General features: G+C 50.1%; 1 protein-coding gene across 4 annotated transcripts in view; it reads right to left on the reverse strand.

Annotated features, from left to right (window-relative positions):
- Positions 1 to 24498, reverse strand: part of GABRA3 (gamma-aminobutyric acid type A receptor alpha3 subunit) — a 72662-nt gene that overhangs the window by 44119 nt on the left and 4045 nt on the right. The window contains exons 1-3 of one of the 4 annotated variants that reach the window (XM_027663145.1): positions 22449 to 22772; positions 12693 to 12797; positions 8578 to 8699 (exon numbers count right to left, since the gene is read on the reverse strand). In XM_027663145.1, the coding sequence (XP_027518946.1) occupies positions 8578 to 8699; positions 12693 to 12775 (205 nt within the window). In that variant the 5' untranslated portion in view covers positions 12776 to 12797; positions 22449 to 22772. Of the gene's footprint in view, positions 1 to 8577; positions 8700 to 12692; positions 12798 to 22016; positions 22115 to 22448; positions 22773 to 24498 lie in introns of those variants that run through there. The other 3 variants (XM_027663147.1, XM_027663144.1, XM_027663146.1) reach the window with 3 other exon arrangements.

Here is a 24498-nt window from a genome sequence, read left to right on the forward strand (position 1 = left end):
TTTCTTTGCCAAAGTGGACTTAATGGTATTAACATTACATGACAAAGAGAAGCTATCAGAGAGCTTCTCTCATAATGATGGCTAGATTGGTCCAGAAAGAAGAAAGGAGATTTCATGCTTTTGTTCTTTAACCCTTCCTCATAAAAGCAGACAAGACCTTTGTTCTGCCTTTTCTAGGAAAAGGCTCTTTCAAAATCTCAGGTGAGACCAGGTGCATCTCTCCAAAGGGAAGAGCTCTAATCTTTCATGCACAAAAGCCTGTAATTCAATTCCCACATGTGCACAGACCCTTTACAGATAACACAACTTGTGGAAGAAAGATTTTGCACCTTCCTTTTTTTTTCTTTTTTTTTTTTTTGCAAGACAATGGCCTTAACTGGCCAAAGTGACATCCACAGCTTTCAAGAGCTATGTCTTCAGGTGAGTAAGCAGGACTGCAAGAAATCTGATCTGGCCTGTATGGACACAAACAACTTCCTCAGCAAGAGCCCAGGAGGATGCAGAGAGCCTTGTACAGAGGCTCTGGTGCTGCACACACCAAATGGCTGTGGTTTGGGGGACGTTATTTCGGTCCTCAGATCCTTTCCTCAACAAAGTCATTTGTGTCAGAACCGATCCTTCCAAAGCAGGGCCATCTGAAACGATTTTGGCGATGCTGAAATAGCATCTCGACTCTTGAGACACAATTTATTATTTTGCTCCAGTCATGAATCATTCCAGCCACTAATGCAGTCTGAGCTTTGTCATCAACAGGATTCTCCAGCAGATTTCGGGGGAAGAAGAAAAAAAAAAAAAAGTCATATTCTTTTTCCATGCCTGTTGTTCTCAACAGTTTGGTTTGAATTATGTTCTTCCAGAAGGTAAAGTGAACGGGGTGTCCTTTTCTCACAATGCAAATTACAGATTAAAAGCTCTCTCTAGGCTATACTCCTTGCCTACAATAGCCAGTACTCCAGAAGCACTCCTTTTTTTTTTTTTTAATAAATATTAGCAGTACATCATTCAAAGGCAGATTTTTTAAAAAAGCTGCAGGTGAGTACACCAAGAAATCATTACATGAAACTCCTGCCCCATCAGGTGAGAGTTTTGCCATTTACTGCAACAAGATGAGTATTTCTCTCTGCCTTTTAATAGTAATTGGTTAAGTGACCCTGCACAATTTAGCCTCAGAGTCTTGCAGCAGCTCACTCCCCAAAGCCCCATGCGTCTTCCAGAGCCTCACGAACACTCCAATATTTTTATTTAATCAAACAATAACCTTTAAACAAATGGAACAGCATTAACAAGCTAACAGGTCTGAATCAGCAGCATTAATCCCCCCTCCACAGGGGGCTCAGATAGATGTGATTGCTTCTTCCAGATGGATCAGGGCTGAAAATCAGCACCAACACGATCAATGACTTTGCCTCATCAGACATAATCAGTGCCTCTGTATTACTACACAAACTGCTGCAAACATTTTATCCTCTAGCTTGAGGAATAAAAGAACTGCTGTTTCCTCAATATTTGACCAGTTGTTTCACCATCAGCTTCCCAGAATAAACCAATTAAAGTTGTTTTCAAACTCTAAAGCGCCCAATAAAAAAAAATCTTATTTCACAATCCATATCAAAGACACATTATAAATCCTTTACGTGGGATTAAACGAATGGAAACTCTAATAAATGAGTAGCTGCCATAGTCCAACAGATCAATAAAGACATCCTCACAAGCAGTTTATAGCCATCTATAACATCATCTACTAATGTTCTTAAAACCATCTAACACATGTTCAACACACTGAAACATCAGCTCTCCCCTTCCAAAGTCATTATAAACAAACATCAACATGCACCCATCAGCCTCCCCTCGGGCAGGATCAGCTGCCCAACATTTGCACTGGTTCACTGCAGGTGTCTGAGCAAGCACTGAAGCTCTGAGGTGTCACTCCAGTAGAAGTTACTGGGGCAAAAATTCCTCCAGATGGCTCTTCACTTTCCTAGAAGAATTTCTCACCCTTTGGGGAAAAATCTTCTTGCCTACATGTGTGGATACAGGGCTGGTTCAGCAGCTGGGGGGGCTCCTCACTGGGAGCACACTCAGCAAACGAAGGCACCAGCTGAAAAAAGGCGTCCAAGGGAGCACGAGAAACACCTTCCCCTTCACAGCCCTGCAGCCTGGGGGCTTGGTTGGGCCTCTCTGGAGAGCCCAGGAGCGGAACAAGGACAGCAGGTGATGGACTTTGGCCACACAACTGGCCCATGGGAGGGTGGCCGGGCAGGGACCCGCCGTGGTGCCCCCCTCACAGCCCTGCGGTGACACTGCAGTGCCCCCGAGGGACCCGGTGCTGACCCGAAGCCCAGGTGCTGGTTTCACACCCAAAGCTATCAGTGTCTCTACACAGTGCATTCCTGACCCCTCTGGAATGTTTGTGATATCCCTGAAGCTTTGATACGGGCTTGTTGCCCCAAGCACATTCATCACTTATTGAAGAGAAGACTTTCCCCCTTAGGCACAGCAGCCGAGCCCGCGTTCCTCGCTCGCCTCCTGACGTGTGCCAGCCTTTCCACACAGAGCTTCCTCTGGCTGTGCACCACAGGTTTAACCAGCAACACAACTGGGAGTTCTGCATCAGAGAGGAGAGCACCAGCGCTGTGCAAATCCATGGCAAAGCTGCCTTTGGAGAGCTGCCCCCGGGGGGAAGACAACCTTTTTTTAATTTGTTCACAGATAACTTCAGCAGTCTGACGAGACAGAGCAGGGTCCCTGTTGCCCAGAAAGGTAAATAGAAGAAAATGCTGTTCAGGCAATGCCTCAGCTCCAAATTAAAACTCATCAAGGAATCTCAGACAAAGACAAAAATCTGAGATAAGACATGGATTTTTTTTTTTCTAAGGATCAAATTCCTCCCTGGAGTAATCAATGAAGTCAGATCAGAGAAAAGAGATGAGAAGTTGGGAGAAGTGGAACACTAAGACAGAAAAACAGATGAAACACAGTCCTGAAACCCTAGAAATCACAACAAACCACAAAGGAGCACTGGGTTTGTCATCTAATGTTTGTCTCACACAAACAGTAGATCTTGGTAATGTTTATGACAGACTGCAGCCAGCTTCATCAGGCACAGGTGAAAAAAAAATGAAGATCTCAAGAGCAGCCCGAGGCAGGGACACCTGAGGGCCAGCTCTGCTGCACAGGGAGTGGGACAGGATTCTGCCACTGCCACTCAGGTGTCCCCACAGCACAGGCAGTGCCCGATGCTTCTGCCCAGAGACCAGGAACAGACAGGCAATTCTAGAATTTATTATTGTGAGTGTTTCAGCCCCTCTGCTTTAATGCTTACACAGTAGCAGACAAGGAGGAGCTCAGGACAAAATGACACATGCACTGAGGTGCAACACATCAGGCATTGCCCCAGAAAGTCTCAACCTAAAGGGAGTCTCTCTGAACCAAAGTCCAAAACTTCTGGCCCATCAGCACTTGAATTGGCGAGATAGAGGTGGCAAGACAGGGATACAGATGTTTCTTACTTGCTCAGAAGCCATCCTGCCAAACTACACCATCATTAAAAAAAGCAGGAAGAAACATTGCACTGCAGAAAGAAGAGACAAGAACAGCTCCAACTGAGGTGCACTCCACTTACAGAAGAATAAAGGGAATACGACAGCAGGATAAATATTAACAGGTGGCTATAGATCAAAACCATCAACAAGACAGAGCTGACATAGTGAGGCCAGATAAAAGGCACTACAGGCCCATGTCAGGCAACCCTGAGCTGAGTCCTTTTGTGAGCAGCAGACCCTGACTGCACCAAATCCTGCTTGACCCTGAGGGTGTCTGTACTGAGCCCAGTGTGGGCAGGGAGATGCTGACACCAAGCCACAAAGAGCAGTGCAGTGGAGGAGAGGAGGAAGAGGAGCCTTGTAAGCAACACTGCATCCAGGAGGGATAACACAGATCGATCCCAGCCCACCGGCTTAACATGGTACAAATTACTTTTTAATTGCAGTCGGAGAAATTGGCTTATCTAGGAAGTTTACAACTCATCTTCTAGAGAACTGAGCAGCCTACTCTAGCCTCCTCTTCCCCAAGGCAAAATCTTTTCCTCCTGGTAGTGCATGGAAAAGGCCAACAGTTTTCTGGAGTGCAGGTTTCCTGATCACCCAATGGAGAGACTTTGTCCACCACTGCTCCAGATGTCCTCTGGCTTCCTCATCCTTACACCAAGTGTACCTCAGGTGAATCCCCAGCCCTCTGAAGCAGGCAGTCTCTGGCTTAGCTGGAAAAAAACCCTACCCTGATTTTCAAACAGCTGTGGAAAGGTCCCACACACCTCCCCAAGCTCCCTGTTAACTTGCAATTGCCAAATATTAAAAGGATTATTGAGGCTGTAAGGAAGGAAAAGCCTGGAAATGTCCCTTCCTGTCCCTTCCCAGACGTTCACATATCTCTCTTTCAGTTGCAGCACAATGGGCCCAAATTTCATCAGTTAGGAAATAAGGTACAGGAGGCACAGCTGCACAGGGAGCATCACTGACCCTCAAACCCTCAACCACCACATCTCCCCTCGTGTTCACTGTGCTGCACATCACACTGGCTGTGTAAGGATTGCAGAACTTCCATCACTCCTCACAGCACCAGGACACACAGGGTATTTTAGTTCATCAGCCAGTCTTGGAGGATCACTCATGGTCTCACCACTTACATCCCACTCCTTGAGCACCTCTTCCTGTGGGGTATAGGATGTCTCTCCCTTTGTCAGCCAGTGCTACCTCTTTTTCCTGGCCACATCTGCTCTCTCCTACTCTTGCAGGCTCCAGGTGCACAGCTCCCTGTGTGCCAGCTCTGCAGGAGCCCCAGCAAGAAGAACCTGAGAGCTGTAAATAGATGCTTCCCACTGCAGCCCCTCAGGGCTGGGAGGTGTGTGCCTGCACAGCTCCAGAGCAGGAACAGAGGCCAGTGCTGTCCACAGAAGCTCTCTCCACGGGACATTTTCTTATCCTACAAGGTTGGCCATGGCAACAGCTGTCTGCATCCCCTCAGGGTCCACTTCTGTTCCTCTCCTGACTTAATAACCAATCTGCCCCATGTTTTCCCAGGGGAAACACAGGTTGTCTGCTGATAGTTCCTTCCTCTCCTCCCCCACTCTGAGTCCTATAACATCATCCCTTTATGCAGCTACCCCTTCCTCAAGCCCAGACTGTCTTTCAGTGGTCATGAGGCCAAAGGAAAGGCTCAGCTTTGTTCCTAAGAGGAACCCAGCCCTGGCTCAGCTGGCAGAGACAGAGAGAAACCTTCTACCAGCCCCAGAAGATTTCTCTGGGACACCAGTGGTTGTGTCCCCAGTGCTACAGGGTGCTACTGCAAAAAGAGGGGTCTGACAATCACTTCCTTTCCCCTGGCCCCCTCCTTTCCTCTTCTGGACTATTCTCATAAACCTCCACTTCCCTCAAGACAGCAAGGACTCTGAGCTAGAGAGGGTGCCCTGAGCCAGCTCCTGGAGGCAGGAGCATCAGCAGGGCCCAGGATTACCCTCACCTGGAGCCTGGCTCTGCAACACCAGGAAGTCCCAAGCAGCCTCAGCACTGGTTTGCTTTAGTCTGTGTCTGCAGCATCCTGGTAGGAAGAGGAGCTCTGGCATGGGAGCTATTAGAGTGGGTGGCAGCAGATGGTGAAAACAGAGGGGATAAGAAAATAAATACAAAGAGGCTATCTTGAGGGGAGAAGTCACCACATTAACACTCTGTTGCTTACACAGTGTCTTTTCCCGAAGTCTAAACAAACATTGCTCGGTTCCCGGCGCACGGGGAGCGGCTCTGCCGAGCGTGGGGGACAGGCACTGAGCACACAGCCCTGAGAGGGGCTGCAGCACTCCCAGCCCTGCCTGTCCCAGCCATTTGCAGGGGGATCTGCCTCATGCAGAGCAGGGAAACCAGCCAAGGAGGGATGTTGCGTGTCCTGCTTTGGCCAGTTCATCTCTCCATCAGCCCGTGTGTGGACACAGTGACACCACAGCTGCCCTGTCCACGGGCACCAAAGCAGGACTTCAGTGCTACTAATGGATGCCATTACCTGACATCTTCAGAAAAGCAAGTGGAAGATATTCCTGAGGGAAATGGGGAGAGCCAGTGCTGGGTCTGTCTCCAGGGACTGCCCAGTGCTGTCTCACAGGAAAGCCAGTGTACCTTGTCAGTCACTGAGCAGAACAGCTGCTAATTCGGAGCAAAGCAATCCCTCTCACAGATCTCACACAACCTTGGACAGCAGGAGCCCACCTCTTGCTGATTATCACCCCAGGCTCTTCCATTAACCCCCAAGTCTGGAGGCTGCAGCAGGACCATTTCTGCTCCTCTGGCCACCAGCAGCAGTGGGGAAGATCCTTCTGTTCCTGAGAGATCTCCAAAAGTTTGGCTTTGGGGAAAACAGGTCCAGCTAAAAGTGGGGAGAGGCTGGCTCACCAGGCTGCCCCGTGTGCAAACACAACTCATTGCCAGCCAACAGCTCCCAAAACCTCTAGCCCTTGTCAAAACCTCTCATCTGGACACATAGGACTGCTCTGCCAGGGAAAACCAGAGGTGAAAGCAGTCTTTAAACATACAGTGGCTGGTTCAGGCAAAGGCAATTTATTATGTTAAACACGTTGTTAAAGGATCTAAGGCAACAGAGAAAAGATGTTCCAAGAAAGGTTTTAACTTTCCCAGCAAGGGGCTCCTGGGAGTCCTCTTGTTAATGCTTTGCATGGGTTTGTCTGCAATTGAGCCTACGGTGAACATAAATGCCCCCTCAGTCCCCTTTCAGAACTCATTTCAGTTAAATCAATACAGCCATCGGGGAGACTTGAGGAAGCAAAGCTATTAGTGGGACCACAGTTAATTCTGGGGGAAAGAAACAAGCAACAAAAGCAATAAAACTGATGGATTGCTTATGCAGACTCAGTAACTCTTTCCTGCCTGGGTCCTGCAGCGTGGCAGAGCATCAGAGATGAGGATGCTCACTGCAGAAACCCTTCTTGCCCAGGCTTTGCATGGTCTCTGCTTGGGATCAAAGTACTCCTGGACAGGTGCAGGGCAGAGGGCTGTGGCACAGAGGTGGGCATGGGGCTGGGAAGGGACAACAAAGCTGCTCTGAGCAAGGGAGGGTGCAATTCCAGGCTAGCACTAAAACACCAGAGCCCCCATTAGCATGCAAGAGCCCAGGAAAGCTTGTTCCCAGCCTCTCTTGGCAGTGGGACCTTCGGAAAACAGGAGAGCACATGGTGACTCCAGCTTTGGGTTCAAATTGTGGTCCAGCAGCACACCTTTGCAGCTGAGCAGGAGAGCTCAGAGCAGGGCAGGGACATCTCCTCAGAGGCCCCAGTGACACACAGCTGTCAGCATCTGAGAGGGGTCAACTCTGCCACAGCAACACACCAATAAACCACCCAGGTCTACATCTCCCTCAGCCCAGCTCACATCTGTCTTCCCCACACATCTCCCCAATTTTTCTGCCTCCTTATATCACACTAACTGAAGGCATAAGCATTAGGTGGGAAGGTGGTTACTATTATTTTGCTTTCTGAAGCCCCTTAAACAACTGCAGGTGCTTGGAGAGAACCTCAGCAGCAGCAGCAACAATAGCAGCAGTGTTAAATGCAGCTCAGGAAGCAGCAAAGCCCGGGTTACTGCCTGATGTCCAGAGCAGCACACAGGGAAGAGCTTGTCAGGTGACAGCTACAATAAAAAAATAACTGAGCAGGTGTCAAGATAGAGGTTCTGTAGCAAAGCAAACTGACTGGAAAGCAAAACCAACACGAGCTGAAGGTCCTGCAAACTGGTGGTACAGAATCATAGAATCACTCACATTTGAAAAGATCTTTAAGAGAATCAAGTCCAACTGCCAACCCAGCACCACCATGTCCTCAAGTGCCACATCCAGATGTTTTTGAACACTTGCAAGGATGGTGGCTCTACCATTTCCCTGGGCAGCCTGTTCTGGTGCTTTACAACCCTTTATGTGAAGAAATTTTTCCTAATATCCAATCTAAACCTCCCCTGGTGCAACTTGAGGCTGTTTCCTCTTGTCCTGTCAGTTGTTACCTCGGAAAACAGACTGACCCACACCTGGCTGCAACCTCCTTTCAGGGAATTGTAGAGAGGGAGAAGGTCCTCTCTGAGCCTCCTTTTCTCCAGGCTGAGCCCCTGCCCAGCTCCCTCAGCTGCTCCTTATCTGACTTGTGCTCCAGACCCTTCACCAGCTCCACTGCCCTTCCTCTGGACAAGCTCCAGCACCTCAATGCCTTTCTTTAATTTCTGAATGTATCAGCATTTCTGAAATGCTAATGCCTAGAAAATAGTAGCAATAAGTTTATTCATTGCTGCTCCATCTACAGGCCTGTCACTGTAATGTCACAGGTGACCCCAGCACTCAGAGACGGGCACTTCCCATCCCACAAGATAAAAACCAACAAAACAGCACCGACTCAAAAGAGGGAAACCAGCCACAGACTGACTCTGGCACTGAACCAGCCTCTCCTCCTGACTTTTCAATAAGTCATCTGCACTGCCTCTCCTTTCTAGAGCTGCACAGCTGTGGGAAGCATCATCTCTCCACCCAACTGACCTCCAAGCCCAGGTCTCAGGCGGTTGTCGTACCCATCCAACAGCCTGTCCAGGATGCGGGTGAAAATGGTGATGTTGTCTTTGCTGTCATCCACGACGTCTGAAACGTGCTTCTGAGAGAGCCTGGCACAGGGGGAGGGGGAAAAAAAAAAAAAAAAGAGGAAAAAACATCATCAGAAGAGAAACCTGCCTTCAGAGTACGTGCTGTGAACAGTTACAGGGGATGAAGGGATGCTGGTTCCTGCTCCAGCCTGAACTGCAGGACGGGGCACACTTGTTGGCACAGTGATGTGCTTGCAGGATGCCCCACGGGGCATGTCTAATCAACACCTCAGCACTGAGGCACCCGCGCTGCCCCTGCCCACCATTCCGTGCTCAGGGCCAGCAGCACCATGGACAGGGGTTCAGGAGCTCTGTTTTAACAGGGAGCCTTCCCCCGCCCCAGCATCCATCCCTGCCCCAGGAATGGCCATTGTATGAACAGAGGCTGTGGGCACCGCAGTTATTCAAGTGCCAGTATCTCCCTGCAGGCAGCACGGAAGGAGTGATGCCAGTTATTTGCCACACTGAGACATTTCAGTGTTCCCTGCCCCTGGGAACAGGGAAGGGAGGTAGAAAAGTAGGAATTCCGTAAGGCAGGCTTGAAGCCTGAGTCCATCATTAAAACACTTCACAAACCTTTTCTGCAGTTTCTTGAACTTTCCCTATTTATAAAAAACAAATGATTTTTCACGTTCCCAGATCTGCTTAACACAAGAAGCCTGGAAGTCCCCAAACAAGATGATTTCCTCAGAATGTATTCTGCCCCAGGTGGAATAAAACAAGTAGTAAATTTCTCAAACAAAGCTCATCTTGCTGAACAAAATCTTCAATGCAGTTTTGCAAACACAGGGGGCTCAAATACTACATTTGCGTTTTGTGTCTCCCTTTCAATCAACAGAAGAAGAGCCTGTGAATCCTTCTGAAACCACCTGCCTTTAAAAGAGATTTCAGACAACACAGAGTACCAGTGCTGTGGATTCAAACACAGCTTTCCCCAGCAGAAATAGCTGTTAGGACCAGAACAAATGGAGAGGCAGAAGATTAAGTAACAGAAAACCAAAAGAAAAAAAAAAATCTATAAAGATGAAGAGATTGCAAGGAAGATGGAAGAGGAAATAAGAGAGAGACCACTGAGGCCAAAAAAAGATTAAGAGGCACGGAGAGGCAGCAGGATGGCTGAGGATGCCCAGCCAGGCAGGGGAGAAAAGGCTGCTGGAGTGGAGGGAGCAGTACCCTGCTCCCCACAGCTGGGGGAAGAGAAGCCCCTAAATAGTTGCTTTCTAAGGGTTTTGCCCCTTTCCTTCTCCACCTCAGCCTTATTTCCTTTTGTTCCAGTTGCTCTTTGCAGCCACTGGTTTAAGCATGCATGAGGGAGTAATTGAGGGAAAAAAACAAACAGAAAAAGGAACATAATTTAAGGAGTTCAAAGCTCAATCCTGCTGTATCCTGTCTGGTTGGACTAGTTACCCCTGACACTACTGGTCCATTTGTAAATACACTGTGTAGGATCATAGAGTGGGTGGTAAGTAGCAGAGCTGGCTTGGAGTTTTCTGTCAAAGTGTTCACCCAACAGAAAACCCAGATTCTGTAAGATAAAAGAGCAAAAGGTATTTTCTACCAAAAAAGGAAGAATTGAGAGGAGGATATGGGTATTTTTAGAGTCAGGCTAACCCAGCACTATTTAGTATGCTGTAGTTAATTGAAATATATTCCATTTGGGGCAATTCTCACACTAATTTTTGTTGCCTTCAATGACCAAACACTCAGGGAAACTGCATTTCAAGTGCTTGGGGTTCACTTCTCCAGGGGCTGGATCCCACCTCTCACAAGACCACTCAGCCTCTGTTTTTAGCAAAGCAAGAGCTGCTATCCTGGGAGAAATGGTCAAGCCAGGAAGCTCAGCCTACAGGAGCCCAAAGAGGGTAACAGTGCTTAAACTGCAGTTCCTATGGGATGTGGGGGTGAGGCATGGTCGGGATAACACTTGGCCCAGCCCTAAAGCAACCTGTCAGATCCAAAACATCAAACTGCATCACAGCCTTCGAGACTTCCCATTTCCATTTGAATCAAAGCACTGACTTTGGCTTTTCATCTGGACTTGAACTCCCTGCAGGTAAGCAGAATTCTGAGAAATTTAACAAATGACTACTGTAATTAGTGGGGTTCCAGTTGTACCAGCTTTCAATATGTCATGGTTAAAAGTAATCTGTACCAGTGTCTGCTGATGAGCATATAACCATCTATAAGTTATGAACAGCCAGCATGCTCATGAAAGCTCATTCATTAATGTTTTATAAACTATCTTTAAAAATTACCCATGATGTAAAGAGTGAGAGGACCGATTTTTGTGAGGGAACTCCTGGTGGAGGCTCCGTGGTGATGGGAAAAAATGAGTTTACAAATTTCAAAGCTGTTTTACTTAGCCTGACATTTGAGGGTTTGACTTCAACGTGAGCAGTGTGGGATTCACTCGGGAGGCACTGGGGAAAGAGCAGTGCAGGCAGGGTGAGGGAAGGTGCAGGCAGGGAAAAGGCAGCAGCATCTCTGCCTGGCACCTGATCTGGGCTAATTCCCCACTCCAGCCGAGGTCTGGGCAGGCTCAACTGGCCTTAATGTAAAGCTAAGGCTGCCCTTTAGCAAGGCATAAAGGAACTGCAAAGAGGGATGGGGATCAAGGTTTTAAAATAATTAAAAGCCTTTAGGCAGGGAGGACAGAGGTTTACAGCAAATTTAATTAGGACAGGCTTGAGGAAAAGTCATTACCTTGCCACCTGTGCACATGCTCTTTGGGGAGCCGTGCCACATCAGCACAGCAACCTCTGCACGAGGGTCCCCTCACACACAGTTTAGGAAACAAATCCTCCTGTGGACCAATATTCCAAGCAATCCCCTTGGGGCAGGTGGTGAGGGAGCATCGGCAGTGGCTTCAGTGAGTGTGTGATGGGAAGGAAAAGAGCAGCAGTGAGGAAGGCAGAGGCAGGGCTGGAGGCACAGGGGCTGCTGACACCCCCCCTAACCATCATGGGGAGGGAGCCCCAGCAGCTGGACAGGGGGCAGGAGGTGCCCAGGGCTGTCTGTGCCTCTGCAGGCAGGGCAAGGCACACTCAGGATGCCTCTGGGAAGTCAGATCCAAGCAGGCAAAGCAAAACAGGCAGGACAGGGTGGGAGGGGGAGGTTGTGGGTGCTGGAGGAGCAGCAGCACTGACATCTCATGCATGAAGATCCTTGATCACTGCTGGACTTGTAACTCAGCAAACATCACTCCAGTGCCCATACCTGGCACTCTAAAGGCTTTTCTAAATGTTTTATAGAAGTCATGCATTATTTGCACTTCTCTCCCTCTGTGCAGAGCTCCTCCCTCCCCACAGCTGGTGGCATCTCTGCCTCCCTTTCTCAAAGGCTTCCCCGAGCTCACAAAGCAAAGGCTCTGGTGGGATGCAGAGGAGGGCTGCAGAGCCTGTCACAGACTAACAGGATTTGTCTCCTGTCAGCTCCCAGAGGCTGGGAAGGTGAGGCTGGTGCAGCATTCCCTGTGCCAGGACAGCTGGAACCTGCACATCCTGGAACACTAACCCGGGCAGAGGGAGAGCAGCAAACCCAGGAGAGCTGGAAGAGAACCCCAGTGCTCCAGTGGATCAGATGTCCTGCCCATGGGTCATTACACCCCAAGCAACCAAACAGCTGAAGCAGATTAGTTTTCTCTTCTTTAAAATAGTATTAAAAAATGAAACTGAGGGGGGAGAATCTCTCTTCCGTGTTAAAACTCATGCAAACCGAGTCCCTGCCCAGAATGAATTGTGCAGAGGCCAAATCTGAAAATAGGTTTTGTCACAAAAAATGCTGACAACTGTCCTTAGTGAGAGTGCCTCAAATAGTGCTAATGTCAGCCATGAGGGACTGAACAGTCCCCGGGTGAAAAGCTCAGGGACAGGGACAAGGGGAGGGTCAAACACAGCAGAGACGCTTTTCAGTGCTTTGCCCTGGACTACTCCGTGCAGGTCCTGACCCCAGCATATTTAAGATCAGCAAGAGGACTGCAGCCTTGGCCAACAGCCTCAGCACTCACCACCTTACCCAGCATCAGCAGGGAGAGCCAAAACCAGGACTAGGACTCCGACGAGAGAGAAGGACCCCGCTCCCGGGAGCCTCAGCGCCATGGTGTCAGTGAGCCTCCAAAACCTGCCAGGGAAGGCACAGAGGGGAAGGAGAGGAGAGAGAAAGAGATTTTATTTACTAGGGAAAAGCAATCCTGTTAGTTCAGTTTTTCACATCAGTTCATTCATGTTAGCCAGCAGCATTTCTGGAGTCCTGTGTTTGAAATCCCAGAGAACCACCCCAGGGACAAAAGCATCCCCTGGAGCACTGCTGGCCCTGGGGAAGTCGCAGCATGGGGTCAGAACCAAGCATGTAAATACACAAACAAACCCTCACCCCACCTTCACAGCAGATCCAGCAGCTCCCCAGGTGCATAGCTCCACTCCCAAAATGACCACACTGGCTCTTCTTCCAATCTTTCCTTCCTCCACCTCACCCTATAGTCTCAGTTACCACCTGCCCCTCGTAGCAGTTCCCTGGTACCTGTGCTACCTTGGGGAAATCCATGCAGCAGAGCCACTTGCAGACTCTCAAGACGCGTTTTTTTTTTTTCCCCCCAAACATATTTTTCTAGACAGTTAGGCCCTCATTTCATTCTGGTAATGGCACTGCCAGAAATTATTATTAAGTTTGAGCACCGCGGCCCAAGGTGGTGGGAACGTTTGACTGTACTACACTTAGTGCGCTCAGATTTTTCATTAATGCTCAGTTTTACTTTTATTGTGATGTTATTGCACATTTAACTGCCTTCCCCTTTTATGTGTGTCATTATGTTGATGCACCTTGAAGCAGCACTGCCAAGCAACAGCCTGTATAAATACAGCTTGTCATGACATCTCCCCGTCCTGACACTTCATGGTGGCACAGGGGGGATTCAGCCCAGCAGAGGCTCAGCCCTGTGCCAGACAGGCACAAATGGCCAGTGGGGGCCCCCAAAGCCATCAGTGGAGGCTCACTTCAATCCTAGCATGCAGAAAACCAGGGCAAGATGCAGTTGTGCCAGTCAAATCTGACCTCTGGATCTCTCCACTCAACAGGCACCAACGTTGCAGAGCCTCAGGCAGCTCCCTCCAGCACTGAAGGAAGGAGATCCTGAAAGCCAGCCCCCCCTGCATGTGAATGGCAGTTCTCAGCTGGTGGAGGGTGCCCCAGGATGCAGAGGGCAGGTGAACTATGTGAGTGCCACCAAGAAGCAGGGGTTTCTGCACAGGGACATGAGAGACAGGAAGTCCCAGCAGAAATCCCATGCAGAGGGAGCTCAGCCAGGCAGGATGGAAATACCTGGAGGTCACTCATGTCATCTTTATGCAGAAATCTGTATCTGGCTACCCCTGCCACAGACAACTGGAAGAGGAGAAGGGTGACAAGACCAGGCTGGGCCATGTGTTATGTCACATTTCTGCATTGAGAAGAGCCTAAATCTCTGTCCCTGGTCACCCTACAGCATTTTGGCCCTAAAGTCTCCCTGCATGCTGTGCCTGGTCCTTGCTTTTTAGCATGTCTAGGAGGACATGAGCTGCCAGGCAGGCAGAAGATAAGAGCCAGACACTACCAGTCCTTACCACTCACCTCAGCTTTTTTTCTGGCAAGATAATTCACTAACAGCAGGCACAGGGGGGAAAAATAGCACGGGGCTCCAGTCACCTGTATCTTCCTCCCCACCACTCATTTAAAATCCCTGCAAATATAAACGCAGGGATTAATTTAGGCCCAGTGTGCTTGGGCCTTATTTAATCAGGATGCCACCAAGGGAAGCTCAGCCTTCCCACCAAAGCAGGCTGCAGGAGCCTCTGGCATAGACACAGCTACACATCTGGTGAGAAAAGCCCTGATTTGGGATGGTTCCCCTGGCTCCCGCCACTTTCCAGCTCAGAAGGGACACACAGTCTTGGAAATTCAAGTATTTGCTGATGAAGCACAAATTAACAGGCTGAACATCTGTTCTGTGGGAAATTCCAACATTTTGGGCAGACTCACTCCAAATCACAACAAGGACAGTTAAAATGTTGATGTTTCTTACAAGGCAAATCCAGAACTCCTTCAATAAGCACCTCCTTAACAGATTTCCTTTCAACTTTTCCCTTTCATTTCACTTCAACTTGCATATTATACAATAGGATTTAATTGATTTTTTTTTCCTAAGGCAATTTCAAACACTAGCCAAAAGCAAAAAAAAAAGAACCATTGCTGCCTTCCCTCTTCCCTCCCCCCACCACAGTTAAAAGTTTTCATTGAAATCAACATTTTCCCATCAAACTGCTTATTTTGAGAAATGGCTTGTTTTGGCAGAATTTGCACTGCCAGTAGACTTTGACCATCCTCACACCAATGAGGATGCTTTGGATTTGCAGCAGGTGCCTCTTGGCTCTGCAGGGCCTGTTCTGACTCCTCTAGAACATTTGGGACCATCTTTATCAGATTTGGTGAGACCATGGGTGGGGGATAATGTGCACCAAAGGTGGAACAGAGCTTCTAAAGAAAAGAGTACCTGAAAATGGAACAACAAGGCGATTCAGAGGGACAGGAACAGTGACAAAAGCCAGAAGCACTTACACAGATGTAAGTGTATGTAAGATGTTCCTGTTTGTGCCAAGAAGCTCTAAACCACTGTATTTCCACAAAACTTTGTTCATACAGTTTTCCTTCAATATTACAGAGAGATGAAGGGCTCGTTTTCTACTTTGGGTAGTTCTGCTGAAGGAAGGTGCTAGCCAAGGATAACAGGGCTGCTTGAATAAAGTCACATATGTGCTTGAGTTATTTTAAGCATCAGAACCTGTTCTATATAGCTGCACTGAGAGGAAAAATCTGTTTTCACTACTTGCCCAAGTGAATATTTTGCCAGCCACGTCTCAGTTTGTTCACACTGAGAATGTCCCCAAATTGGGGTGTAGTGGTTTGCTATGGCTCAGGAAGGACAACACAGCTTGGAAAAGAGCTTGGCACTGTTTTCTACCCCTTTCCTTTGGTTCATGCACTGTGTTTTTCCTGTGAGCTGGATAGAAGAAGCTGTGCGGCATTTTCCTTGTTCCTTGGCTACTTTACACTCAGAGATGGATTGAGAAGCAGACTCAGCCCTGAGGATGGTGGCTGACATTCCTGAAGAACACAAGGGCTTTAACTGTTGGTGTTGAACCCTGGTAGCCTTGTGCCATTGAGCCAGGGCTGACCAGGCAGTGATGGGGGAGCAGCAGAAAGAACAACCCCCTTCCAGCACTGCTCATCACCCTATTGACAAGCAGGAAACATGGAGAATTCTCTGGAGAATTCAAGGAGGCTTTTGCAGAGGAGGAGGTTTCACCCTTCAGACAGTTTAAGGGGTCTTCCAAAGCTCCCCATAGCCAGATCCTAGGGTGGTTCCCATGGCACAGCAGCTCTCAGCATTGCTTCTCCCCTTTCCCAGGACTTTTGCTAGTCCAGGCTCAGCACCAACCACAGGGACACACAAAATCCCAGCCAGTGCAGGTGCTTCATAAGCCCAATAGCTGCTGGCCACACAGCCTCTCTAGTAAAAATCAGTTTTAAGATCAGGTCCTGATTTCAACAGCCCAGTAACTGAGCTCCTCAGACTTGGCACAGGAGAGTTGCTCCTGGAGAGGAGGCTCTGGCAGAGCAGGAGAGGGGGTCCCTGGGTGCACAGCAAAGGGAAGGGATGGAAACACCCACCAGTGTGCCTTGGGGAAAATAACACTGGAGCTCCTCCAGCCCCTACTGGTGCTGTCCTTGCAGAAGGCTATTCAGCTGTCACTTCCCACTCAGCAAAGTGGCAACAGTGAGACAGCCAAAATCTCGATCTGAACACCTGCAGGGATCCCTGATCCTCTGGGAGTAGTGGGGGAGGATGCAACATGCATTTAAGTGCACGGTAACCAAGTGAGGGTTTAGGAATGTTAATTGAATGTTAACAGCCTCAAAGAAGAAAAAAAAAACCCGAATCTTTCACTAGGACTTGCTGAAGGGAAAACTGCACAGTGTTCATGAAATAAAAAAAACAGATTCCTAAGCTCAGAAAAGTGGTACAGCTCCTTAGACTGACCCCTCTTTCATGTAAGTTAAAGAGCATCACCCCAGAACTTCTTGTTCTGAGCTATGTCTGTGCAAGATGGAGTCTATTGGGACAGTATGTGTTCAAAGCAGCTCTGGATCTCCTTCCTCCATCTGTCCATTGCTCACTCCTTAATGGCACAGTTAGCAAACACATTCATCACTAACTGTGCAGTTGCTGGTAACCTCCACAGCTGAATCCAATGCAGATTTTCTAAGGAGCCCTGCTAACACTTTGCAGCTGGAATCCAGTAGTACTTGAAGTTTACAATACTGTGCACTCTGGAATTTGGCAGGTGTCTTTATAACAACATACCTAATGGCTTGATAAACATACCCACTCCTTTCCAACACATACAGTCTGTCTGTCCAACCTCCAGAGCAGCAGAACACTCCAGAGAAACACAGCCTTCCTCTTGGGTATGCTATGAACAAAGAACTGGAAAAGCTTCCTTCTCCTCATGACAGCCCCTGCTCCTACTGGGTGGAACCAAACCTAGTGGGTTTGGGAACCAAAAAAAGTGCTGGAACCTTCCAGATCAGCAAGGTACCCTGGTAACTATGCTAACATTGGGTATCTCCTGAGCCAAATCTTCCCAGAAATCCTTGTTCTAGAAACCATTAAATATTCTGAAATGCCTTCCTAGGAAAGAGTGATTAGCACAGGCTTACTGCTGACAAGGGAAAGACAGATAGAGCTCTGGAGGTGGAGACTGAAAGGTAAAGCTTGCAAAAAAACTCTGGGAGAACAGCCCAGAAAGGGGGATACTGCAAGCATCAGAAAGGAAATGAAGGCAGAAGAGGCCCATAAACCCAACTGGGTTCATTTGTGAGAGTCCCATCACTATGTCACCCAAATTGCTGCCTCCTAGGAACACACACAGCCAAGGAAACAATCTGATTCACTTAGCAATAGTCTCCCCATGCAGGCAGCTTTCACAAAGCAGCCCTAAGGGCATATTTGCCCCACCACTGCACCCAGAGACGCTGCCTACCTGCAGTGTCATTTCATCAGCATTCCCACGTGCCGTGCACGGACACCGGCGGCACCAGCTGAAGGAATGCTGAGCACCAACAGCTCCCACTCAGCCCCCAGGACCTGCAGCACTTCCACATCTTTTGCCAAGTCAGGAATCTCAGGGAGGGGTGTGCAACCAGGAGCTGATGCTGGGAAGCCAGCTGGAAAACAGATTTGGACTGAAGCTGCCTCTTCTTCCCAAAGCCTGAACACAAGCACTTCCATGCAGGGAGAAGAGGGTGATCCAGAGCCTGGTGGTGTCAAGCACTATCCACCCACCTGCACAGTAGCACAGCCAAGCACAGTGCTAGAGATGACCTCACAACACCTGCATAATTTACCCCAAAATGTCAGGTGCATTTGCACAGCACAAGAAGCTCGTTAAAGCCCTTCCTTGTTGCGCTGGAGCCTCTGCAAAACAGGTCCCAGGCATCAGGAGAGATCCTTCAACACCTCTCCAGGATTGCAAAATCATCCAGCCTGCACGGGCTGTGCTCTGCCCAACTGTCCCCAACCCTGTGAGCCCACCAGTTTTCTGGTGATCTCTGTTGTGCCTCTTTAGTGCTTCTCTGGGTGAAGCTCCAAGCTCTCCCTGCAGAGACAGCAGCCAGCAAGCGCTCAGCGCAGCACAATAAACACAGGCGATGCACATGCTGCCCTGGGTCCCTGTTAGGGAGTTTTTCCTTCAGTTCTCAATCGTTTCAGCTGAAAAGGAGGGTCCCTTGGAAGAAAAATACGTTTTCATTTGAGGGCAGGGGCAGCAATGGTTCCTCTGGAAGCCTAGAAATGATAAAATGAGACACCGCGGTGTTTCAGAAGACCCTTGTCTCGCATCCCTTTGCATCCCAGGTTGTTTGCATCCCTTTGTTCTGAAACAAGCTCACTGGGATGCACAGCACAGGCACAGACACCCAAGCCAGAACATACTGGAAGCAATCCAGCCCTGCCAGCATCATGCTCTACCTGCACCAGCCAGCTCAGGGGCAGGCTGGGTTTCCTACCCTGGACCGAGGCGAGTGCTCTGCTTCCATTACCTGAGGTAGCCCGGATTTCTCCCACTTGCCTCTAGTTTAGCCTTGAGCCACTGAGGTGCTGTTGAAGGCCAGGAGCTAGTACAGTGATTTATAGAAAGCAGAGAACGACAACAGGCAGCAGAACCTCCGCCTACCTGAATCAAACTTGCTGTTTACCATCTACTTAGAGGAACAGCGCTGGCTCGCAGCGAGGGGCGCGTGGCAGAGGAACCACACGGTCTTCGTCTCACAGGCATGAAAATGTTTGTGCTTACCTACCCAAGAGGCACACGTTGGCTCGTCCCTGCACACACACACACTGCACAAGCCATAAACAACCCTCCCATGAATCTGCCACACACACAGAAGGTACGAGGCACACGTGATGGTTACCAAATGTGTCGTCTGCAGCTCTGCAAGAGATGCCAGCGGAAGAGGACACTCGGAACCAGGGGAACAAAGCAAAGAAATTAAAGGTTTAGATCAACACGTAAATCTTGAGAGCAAGCCTCAGAGAGGGTCTCTTCTGTAAGTGGATCTGCTGGTAACGAAGACATAAGGTCTGTGCCCAACTCCCAACCCAGCTTTAATTTTTCAAAGTGAGAAGCCGCTTGACAGCTTTTCCTCATCAAAACAAAATTAATCCCAGTATTGCATCTCACTACTAAAAAACACATCCAGAGGGACTGTAGAGTGATTCACACCCACAACTGCTATGGGAAACCGTTTGCACTCATAGTGTAACAAGCCAACACTGATTCACCCACATAATTACAGGCAGACACTGATTCACAGCTACTGCAACTGCAGACAGACTGACTCACAATCAAGGCAACTGCAGACAGACAGAGGCTCACAAGCACAACTGGAAATACAACCGTGCTGACAATACCCACAGTCTGCAATCATGTGCACACACAAATCTTTGGAAAACTATCACCCTCACCAGTGCAAACACTGCTTGCCAAGCCCTGCGGTTTTCGCTGGCGCTTTTGACCTTCACCCCCACAGCCATTTTTCCTTCCCTGATGGAACAATGTCCACACCTCAGCAGCTGTCCCTTCCCTGACAGCCCTCACGCTCGCCAAGCACGACAGCCAGAGCCTGACCCAGGAGCAGAGCTGTGTTGTGCATACTCAGACACACCGTGCACACGGGCACAGTGAGTGTACATGGTGCAAGACATCAACGTGCATCCACCCTGGTACCACACACGGCTGCGCCAACTGCGCCGACTTCGTGTTTCCAGAATATAAGTAAATGCAAGCCAAGTATAATACATTTAGCCCATGGGCAAAGGAGATGGCAAAAGACTCACTACTGGGCAAAAGCTTGAAAAGCTGGATTATTTACTACACTCTCTGGCTGGGTATGTAATTATGTCAGCGTTCAGCCTGGGTATTGTGCTACTTTTTGTAAACAGTTGGCAGGAATACTCCGACTGAGATGAGGGGCTGGGCTGCATCCCCGGTGTTGAGAGAAGCAGGTTGAAGAGAACATGGTCTACTTAGACAAAAAGAAACTGAGGGGAAAGAATAGACTAAGCAGGAAAAGACAAACAAGAAGCTGAGAGTGAAGTGGGACAGGCAGCAGTCTACAGACAAAGAAGGAAGAGGAAAAGAGAAAGAGCAGGAGGAGAAAAGCTCCATGATGCAGACTTGCGAAAAGAAGCTCCAAAGCGAGGAAAAGCAGCAGCCACCCAGTGCCGAGAGAGTCTCGCAGCGGTGCAGACAATGCATCTGTGCCTCCCCACACGCTGGGCTCTGCTGCACGCTGCCAACCAGGAGGAGATTCCAGAGGAAAGGACACAGCAGCCTCCAGGCAAACATGTGCCAAGGGCCCCGGTGCAGCCGCAACCCCTCCAGCTGCTCGGAGCTCTCTCGGAAAAGAGCAGGAGGGTCAGGCTCTCACCTCTGTGCATGTTCCCGTGTGTGCTGGAGGGCACCCAGACACCACAGGCACAGGCTGAAGGGCAGGTTGGCAAAACTCCACCAAAACAGCATCACCTCGAAACACCCCGAAATCCCTTATCCTCCAGGGCAAAGAGAAAGTTAAGAGAGACGCTACAGGAAGGAGAGGACTCGCCTGAACCACAAGTAACATCTTCTAGTTGTGGGCTGGTCCTGCCTCAGCACCTGCTATTTTTCTTCTTCACACTCCCCTAAAGGAAGCTAAAAGGACCAAGAGGTGAGGGAGGAAACCTGCTCTGCTGCTGCCACCATCAAAACAAGCCGGGCGAGCAGCCACTCCAAGCTGCTCCTGCTGGCCCACGGCAGTGGGAATCTCATCAGAGGGTCCCAGCTCTCTCTTTCTGTCTGAGGATGTTGCTGCATTTTCAGCCAGTCAGTAGCGGATTCAGGGGAGACACTACAGATGCATTTGGCCAGGGAAATGAACTATTTGTTCAGTTGTACTTCTCTCCAGGCGAGAATCACTCCGGCAGAAGGCAGAGCAAGGAACAATGGATAAGTGTTGCAGTGGGGACTGTCTACCTCTTAATTGCATTAGGCTACTCATTTTTAATGATCCATATCTCAGTCTCAGTAACTCTGGAGCAAGGAGAAAACATCTGTAGCTCTTTTTCCTCTCCCTCCATACCAGCCTCAGCAACTGTAGCCCCAAACACTCCTTTCCCTCCCTACCCCGACACAGCACCTGTGTCCATTAGGCCCGGCTGCAGGATTCAGGGGGAAATTTGACTTTGCTTTACTACACCGGTCTCCCCGCTCAGCCCTTCCCCCCGCCTTCCCCGTCCGGGTCCGGGAAGGGGTCTCAGGATTACCCTTGTCCAGACATTTCTCACCTCAGCCTCTCTCCCCCCTCTCCATCCGGCAGTGCCAGGCGGGTAGGCTGGATCCCCGGGGGTCCCCGACGGGGAACACCCCCGGCACGGCTCCGGACCGACACGCGCCGGAGTTGCTGCTGGAGCGGAGATGCTCCGGCCCCGCGGCCGCGCAGCCGAGCCTCCCCCCGCCCTCTAAGGGATGCGCTTCGGGCAGAGCCGCCACCCTCCCCCGCCGCTCTATTGTTCACCGGCCCCCACACAGTGGCCAGGGGCCGGCGCAGCCCCGCGGAGCCCCATCCCCAACCCCAGGTCCGCACCGCCCGCCGCGCTCCCCGCTGCCCCAGCGCCCGCCGGGGCGCTTCTCCGCGGGGGATGCGCGGAGCGGAGCGGGGAGCCCCGGGGGACCGGGGACACGACCCGCGCCCCGCCCGCGCCACACTCACCACCGCGCCGGCTGCCCCGGCGGGGGGCTCGGGGGGCGGCCGGAGCCCGCTCCGCTCCGCAGCGCTCCGCGGGGCTGCGCGCCCCCAGCCCGCCGTGCCGGGGCTGCCAGAGCCGCCTGCGCGCTGCTCCGGCCGCGGCGAGCGAGGCAGAGAGGGAGGGAGGGAGGGGAGCAGCATCCCCCCGCCTTCCTCCTCCTCTCCTCCTCCTTCTCCCCGCGCCCCGGAGGAGGGTTTACCCACCCGCTTTGTGCGGAGCCGCCCGCCCCGCCGCGCAGGCAGCGGGCACGGGGCACCGCCGCTCTCCCTGCCCCAAAGCGTTTGATGCCCCGGGCTCCTCCAGCAAGCCCCGGCCTCAGAGCACCGCGGCGGCCCCCACCATCCTCTCCGGGCAGGAGGGTGAGCAGAGCAAGGCTGGCTGCTCCCAGCTCCTACCTGTTGAAGGGGGGAGCTCCCCGGGGCGCCGATGCTCTGGGAAGGAGGTGGGCAGCACCCCCAGGGGTGCGCTGCGCCCCAGCTCCTGCCAACCTGCCTCCACACCGCACGGCCTGGCCGGATCCCTGGTCTGCCGGCGGGAAAGGGAAGTTTGGCCCCGCCAAGTTGGAATTGCCGAGGTTTATATATCGCAATAAAACGATACGCAGAGGAAAACAAATGCAAGGGAAAGGGAGAAGAGGAAGAGAGGTTAAAACGCAGCGAGGAGTAGGCAGTGAAAGCAAGGGCAGAATCAGCGTGGAAGCGCAGGGATGCCAGAGGAAGGGCAATGCACGATGTGCTGGGCAGAGCTGGCTGGGCTTTGGAGGTTTTGCAGAGCCACACGACAGTGGAGCTGGGAAGGCGAAAGCTGACAGTAAGGTGCACTCAAAATATATTGTCCCTGCAGAGCTCTCCTCGGTGAACACGCAGTGCAAGGCTCAGCTGCAGCTGTGACTCCAAGGTACATAACCCCTTCCTCCCTCTCTGAGGATGTGGGGTGGGATAAAGGATCACAATCTGCAGGCATTACAGACCACCCCTAAACTCCTCTAAATTACTCTTGGTTCTGAATACTTAACATGACATGAAAACATTCTTCAGGATAAGGGCCCTCAAGGCATGAGTGATTAAATCCAGTTTAACTGTCAGTTCTCTGCCTTTGGACATTAGAAAATGACCCAGTTCTTGCTTCCAGGAGAAAGGTAGGGGCAATCACTCTTCTACCTCATCCCTACAGAACACAGCCATCCTGCCTTTGGTGAGATAGAAGCACCCATCATGACATATTCCTGGACAGTAAGAGGAGAATATAGTCTCTCTTTCAAAGCAAAATTTCAGCTCCCTATGACCTGACCACGGTCTTTATTAATCCATGTATCCAGATATGTCTGTTAGCAGAGGTTCAAATGCCAGTTCTGCTTTCCTCTGCTGAGTAGGGTCCACAGGCAAGACCTGATGAGCTCACGAGATCTGAGGACAAACATCTTGAACAAAAACTGGGCATAGTCCAACACAGGGTCCCCACAATCAAATCTGCCATCTTTTAGACCAGAGGAGGAAGAGTCCTTGGTGTTACTGCAACACTTGGCTCCTTTACAGGAGCTCTGTGGCTTCCACAAACTGTATGTAATCAAGATAAGTTTCTCCAGCCCTCAGCATTACATCCAACCCCAGCTGATGCAGATTGAATACTCACAGGACAATTTTGCTGCAGCAGCAGCAACAAGACCTTCAAGTTATTATTTTCTGATCTCTGCAAGATATTTTGACTGAGCAGCAGGGACCTTACTTTTAAGATCTTGTGGGGACAGCCAACATTTTAATTGTCCTTAAACTGCTCATAGGGGAATGACAACAACGCATGGTGTGGGGCTATTCCCATTTTTTAAAAATCTGCCTCTGCATTGAATTCCTCCTGCCATACTATAAAGCATCACTCAAGAGGACAGCTGTGTGTGCATGCCAGCAGAGGAGCTTTTTTTGCTGGTCTCCAAAACTAGAACAAATCGTAGGAAAATTCATACTGGAAGAGATTTCAGGACATCAGCTAGTCCAGCCTCCTGCTGAGAGCATGGCCAGCTAAGGAAGAGCCATGAAAGCAACACAGTTTGGCCATACTGATTCACACAATTTCTGCTTATATCTAAGTTTCCTCCAAGGCACATCTTCTGTTCCTGATTTATATGCTTGTGAACAAAAGCATGTTGGCAAGGGAATAGAGAAGAGCTCAGAGGGAGTCCCAAGGCACATCCATTCACTTGGCTAAAAGCCCCAAGGATCTGGTCCACCATCTTCCCACTGGAAGGTGACACTCCAATTGGAGAATATCACTGAGATGACCATGCCCAGAGATGGGACCAGACTCAAGAATATTGAGGTTTGAGGGTGAGAGCAGAAGCATTCCTAATACTTTTTCTTCCTCCTTTCCAAACTGATTCAGCTGCTGGCATGGACTGCCTTGGATATGAGAACAGAATCAGCGAGACAGGCACATCCGGAGACAGAAATG

This window comes from Corapipo altera, unplaced genomic scaffold (genome assembly GCF_003945725.1).
Source record: "Corapipo altera isolate COAL_440 unplaced genomic scaffold, ASM394572v1 107b, whole genome shotgun sequence".
NCBI classification, from domain to species: Eukaryota; Metazoa; Chordata; class Aves; order Passeriformes; family Pipridae; genus Corapipo; species Corapipo altera.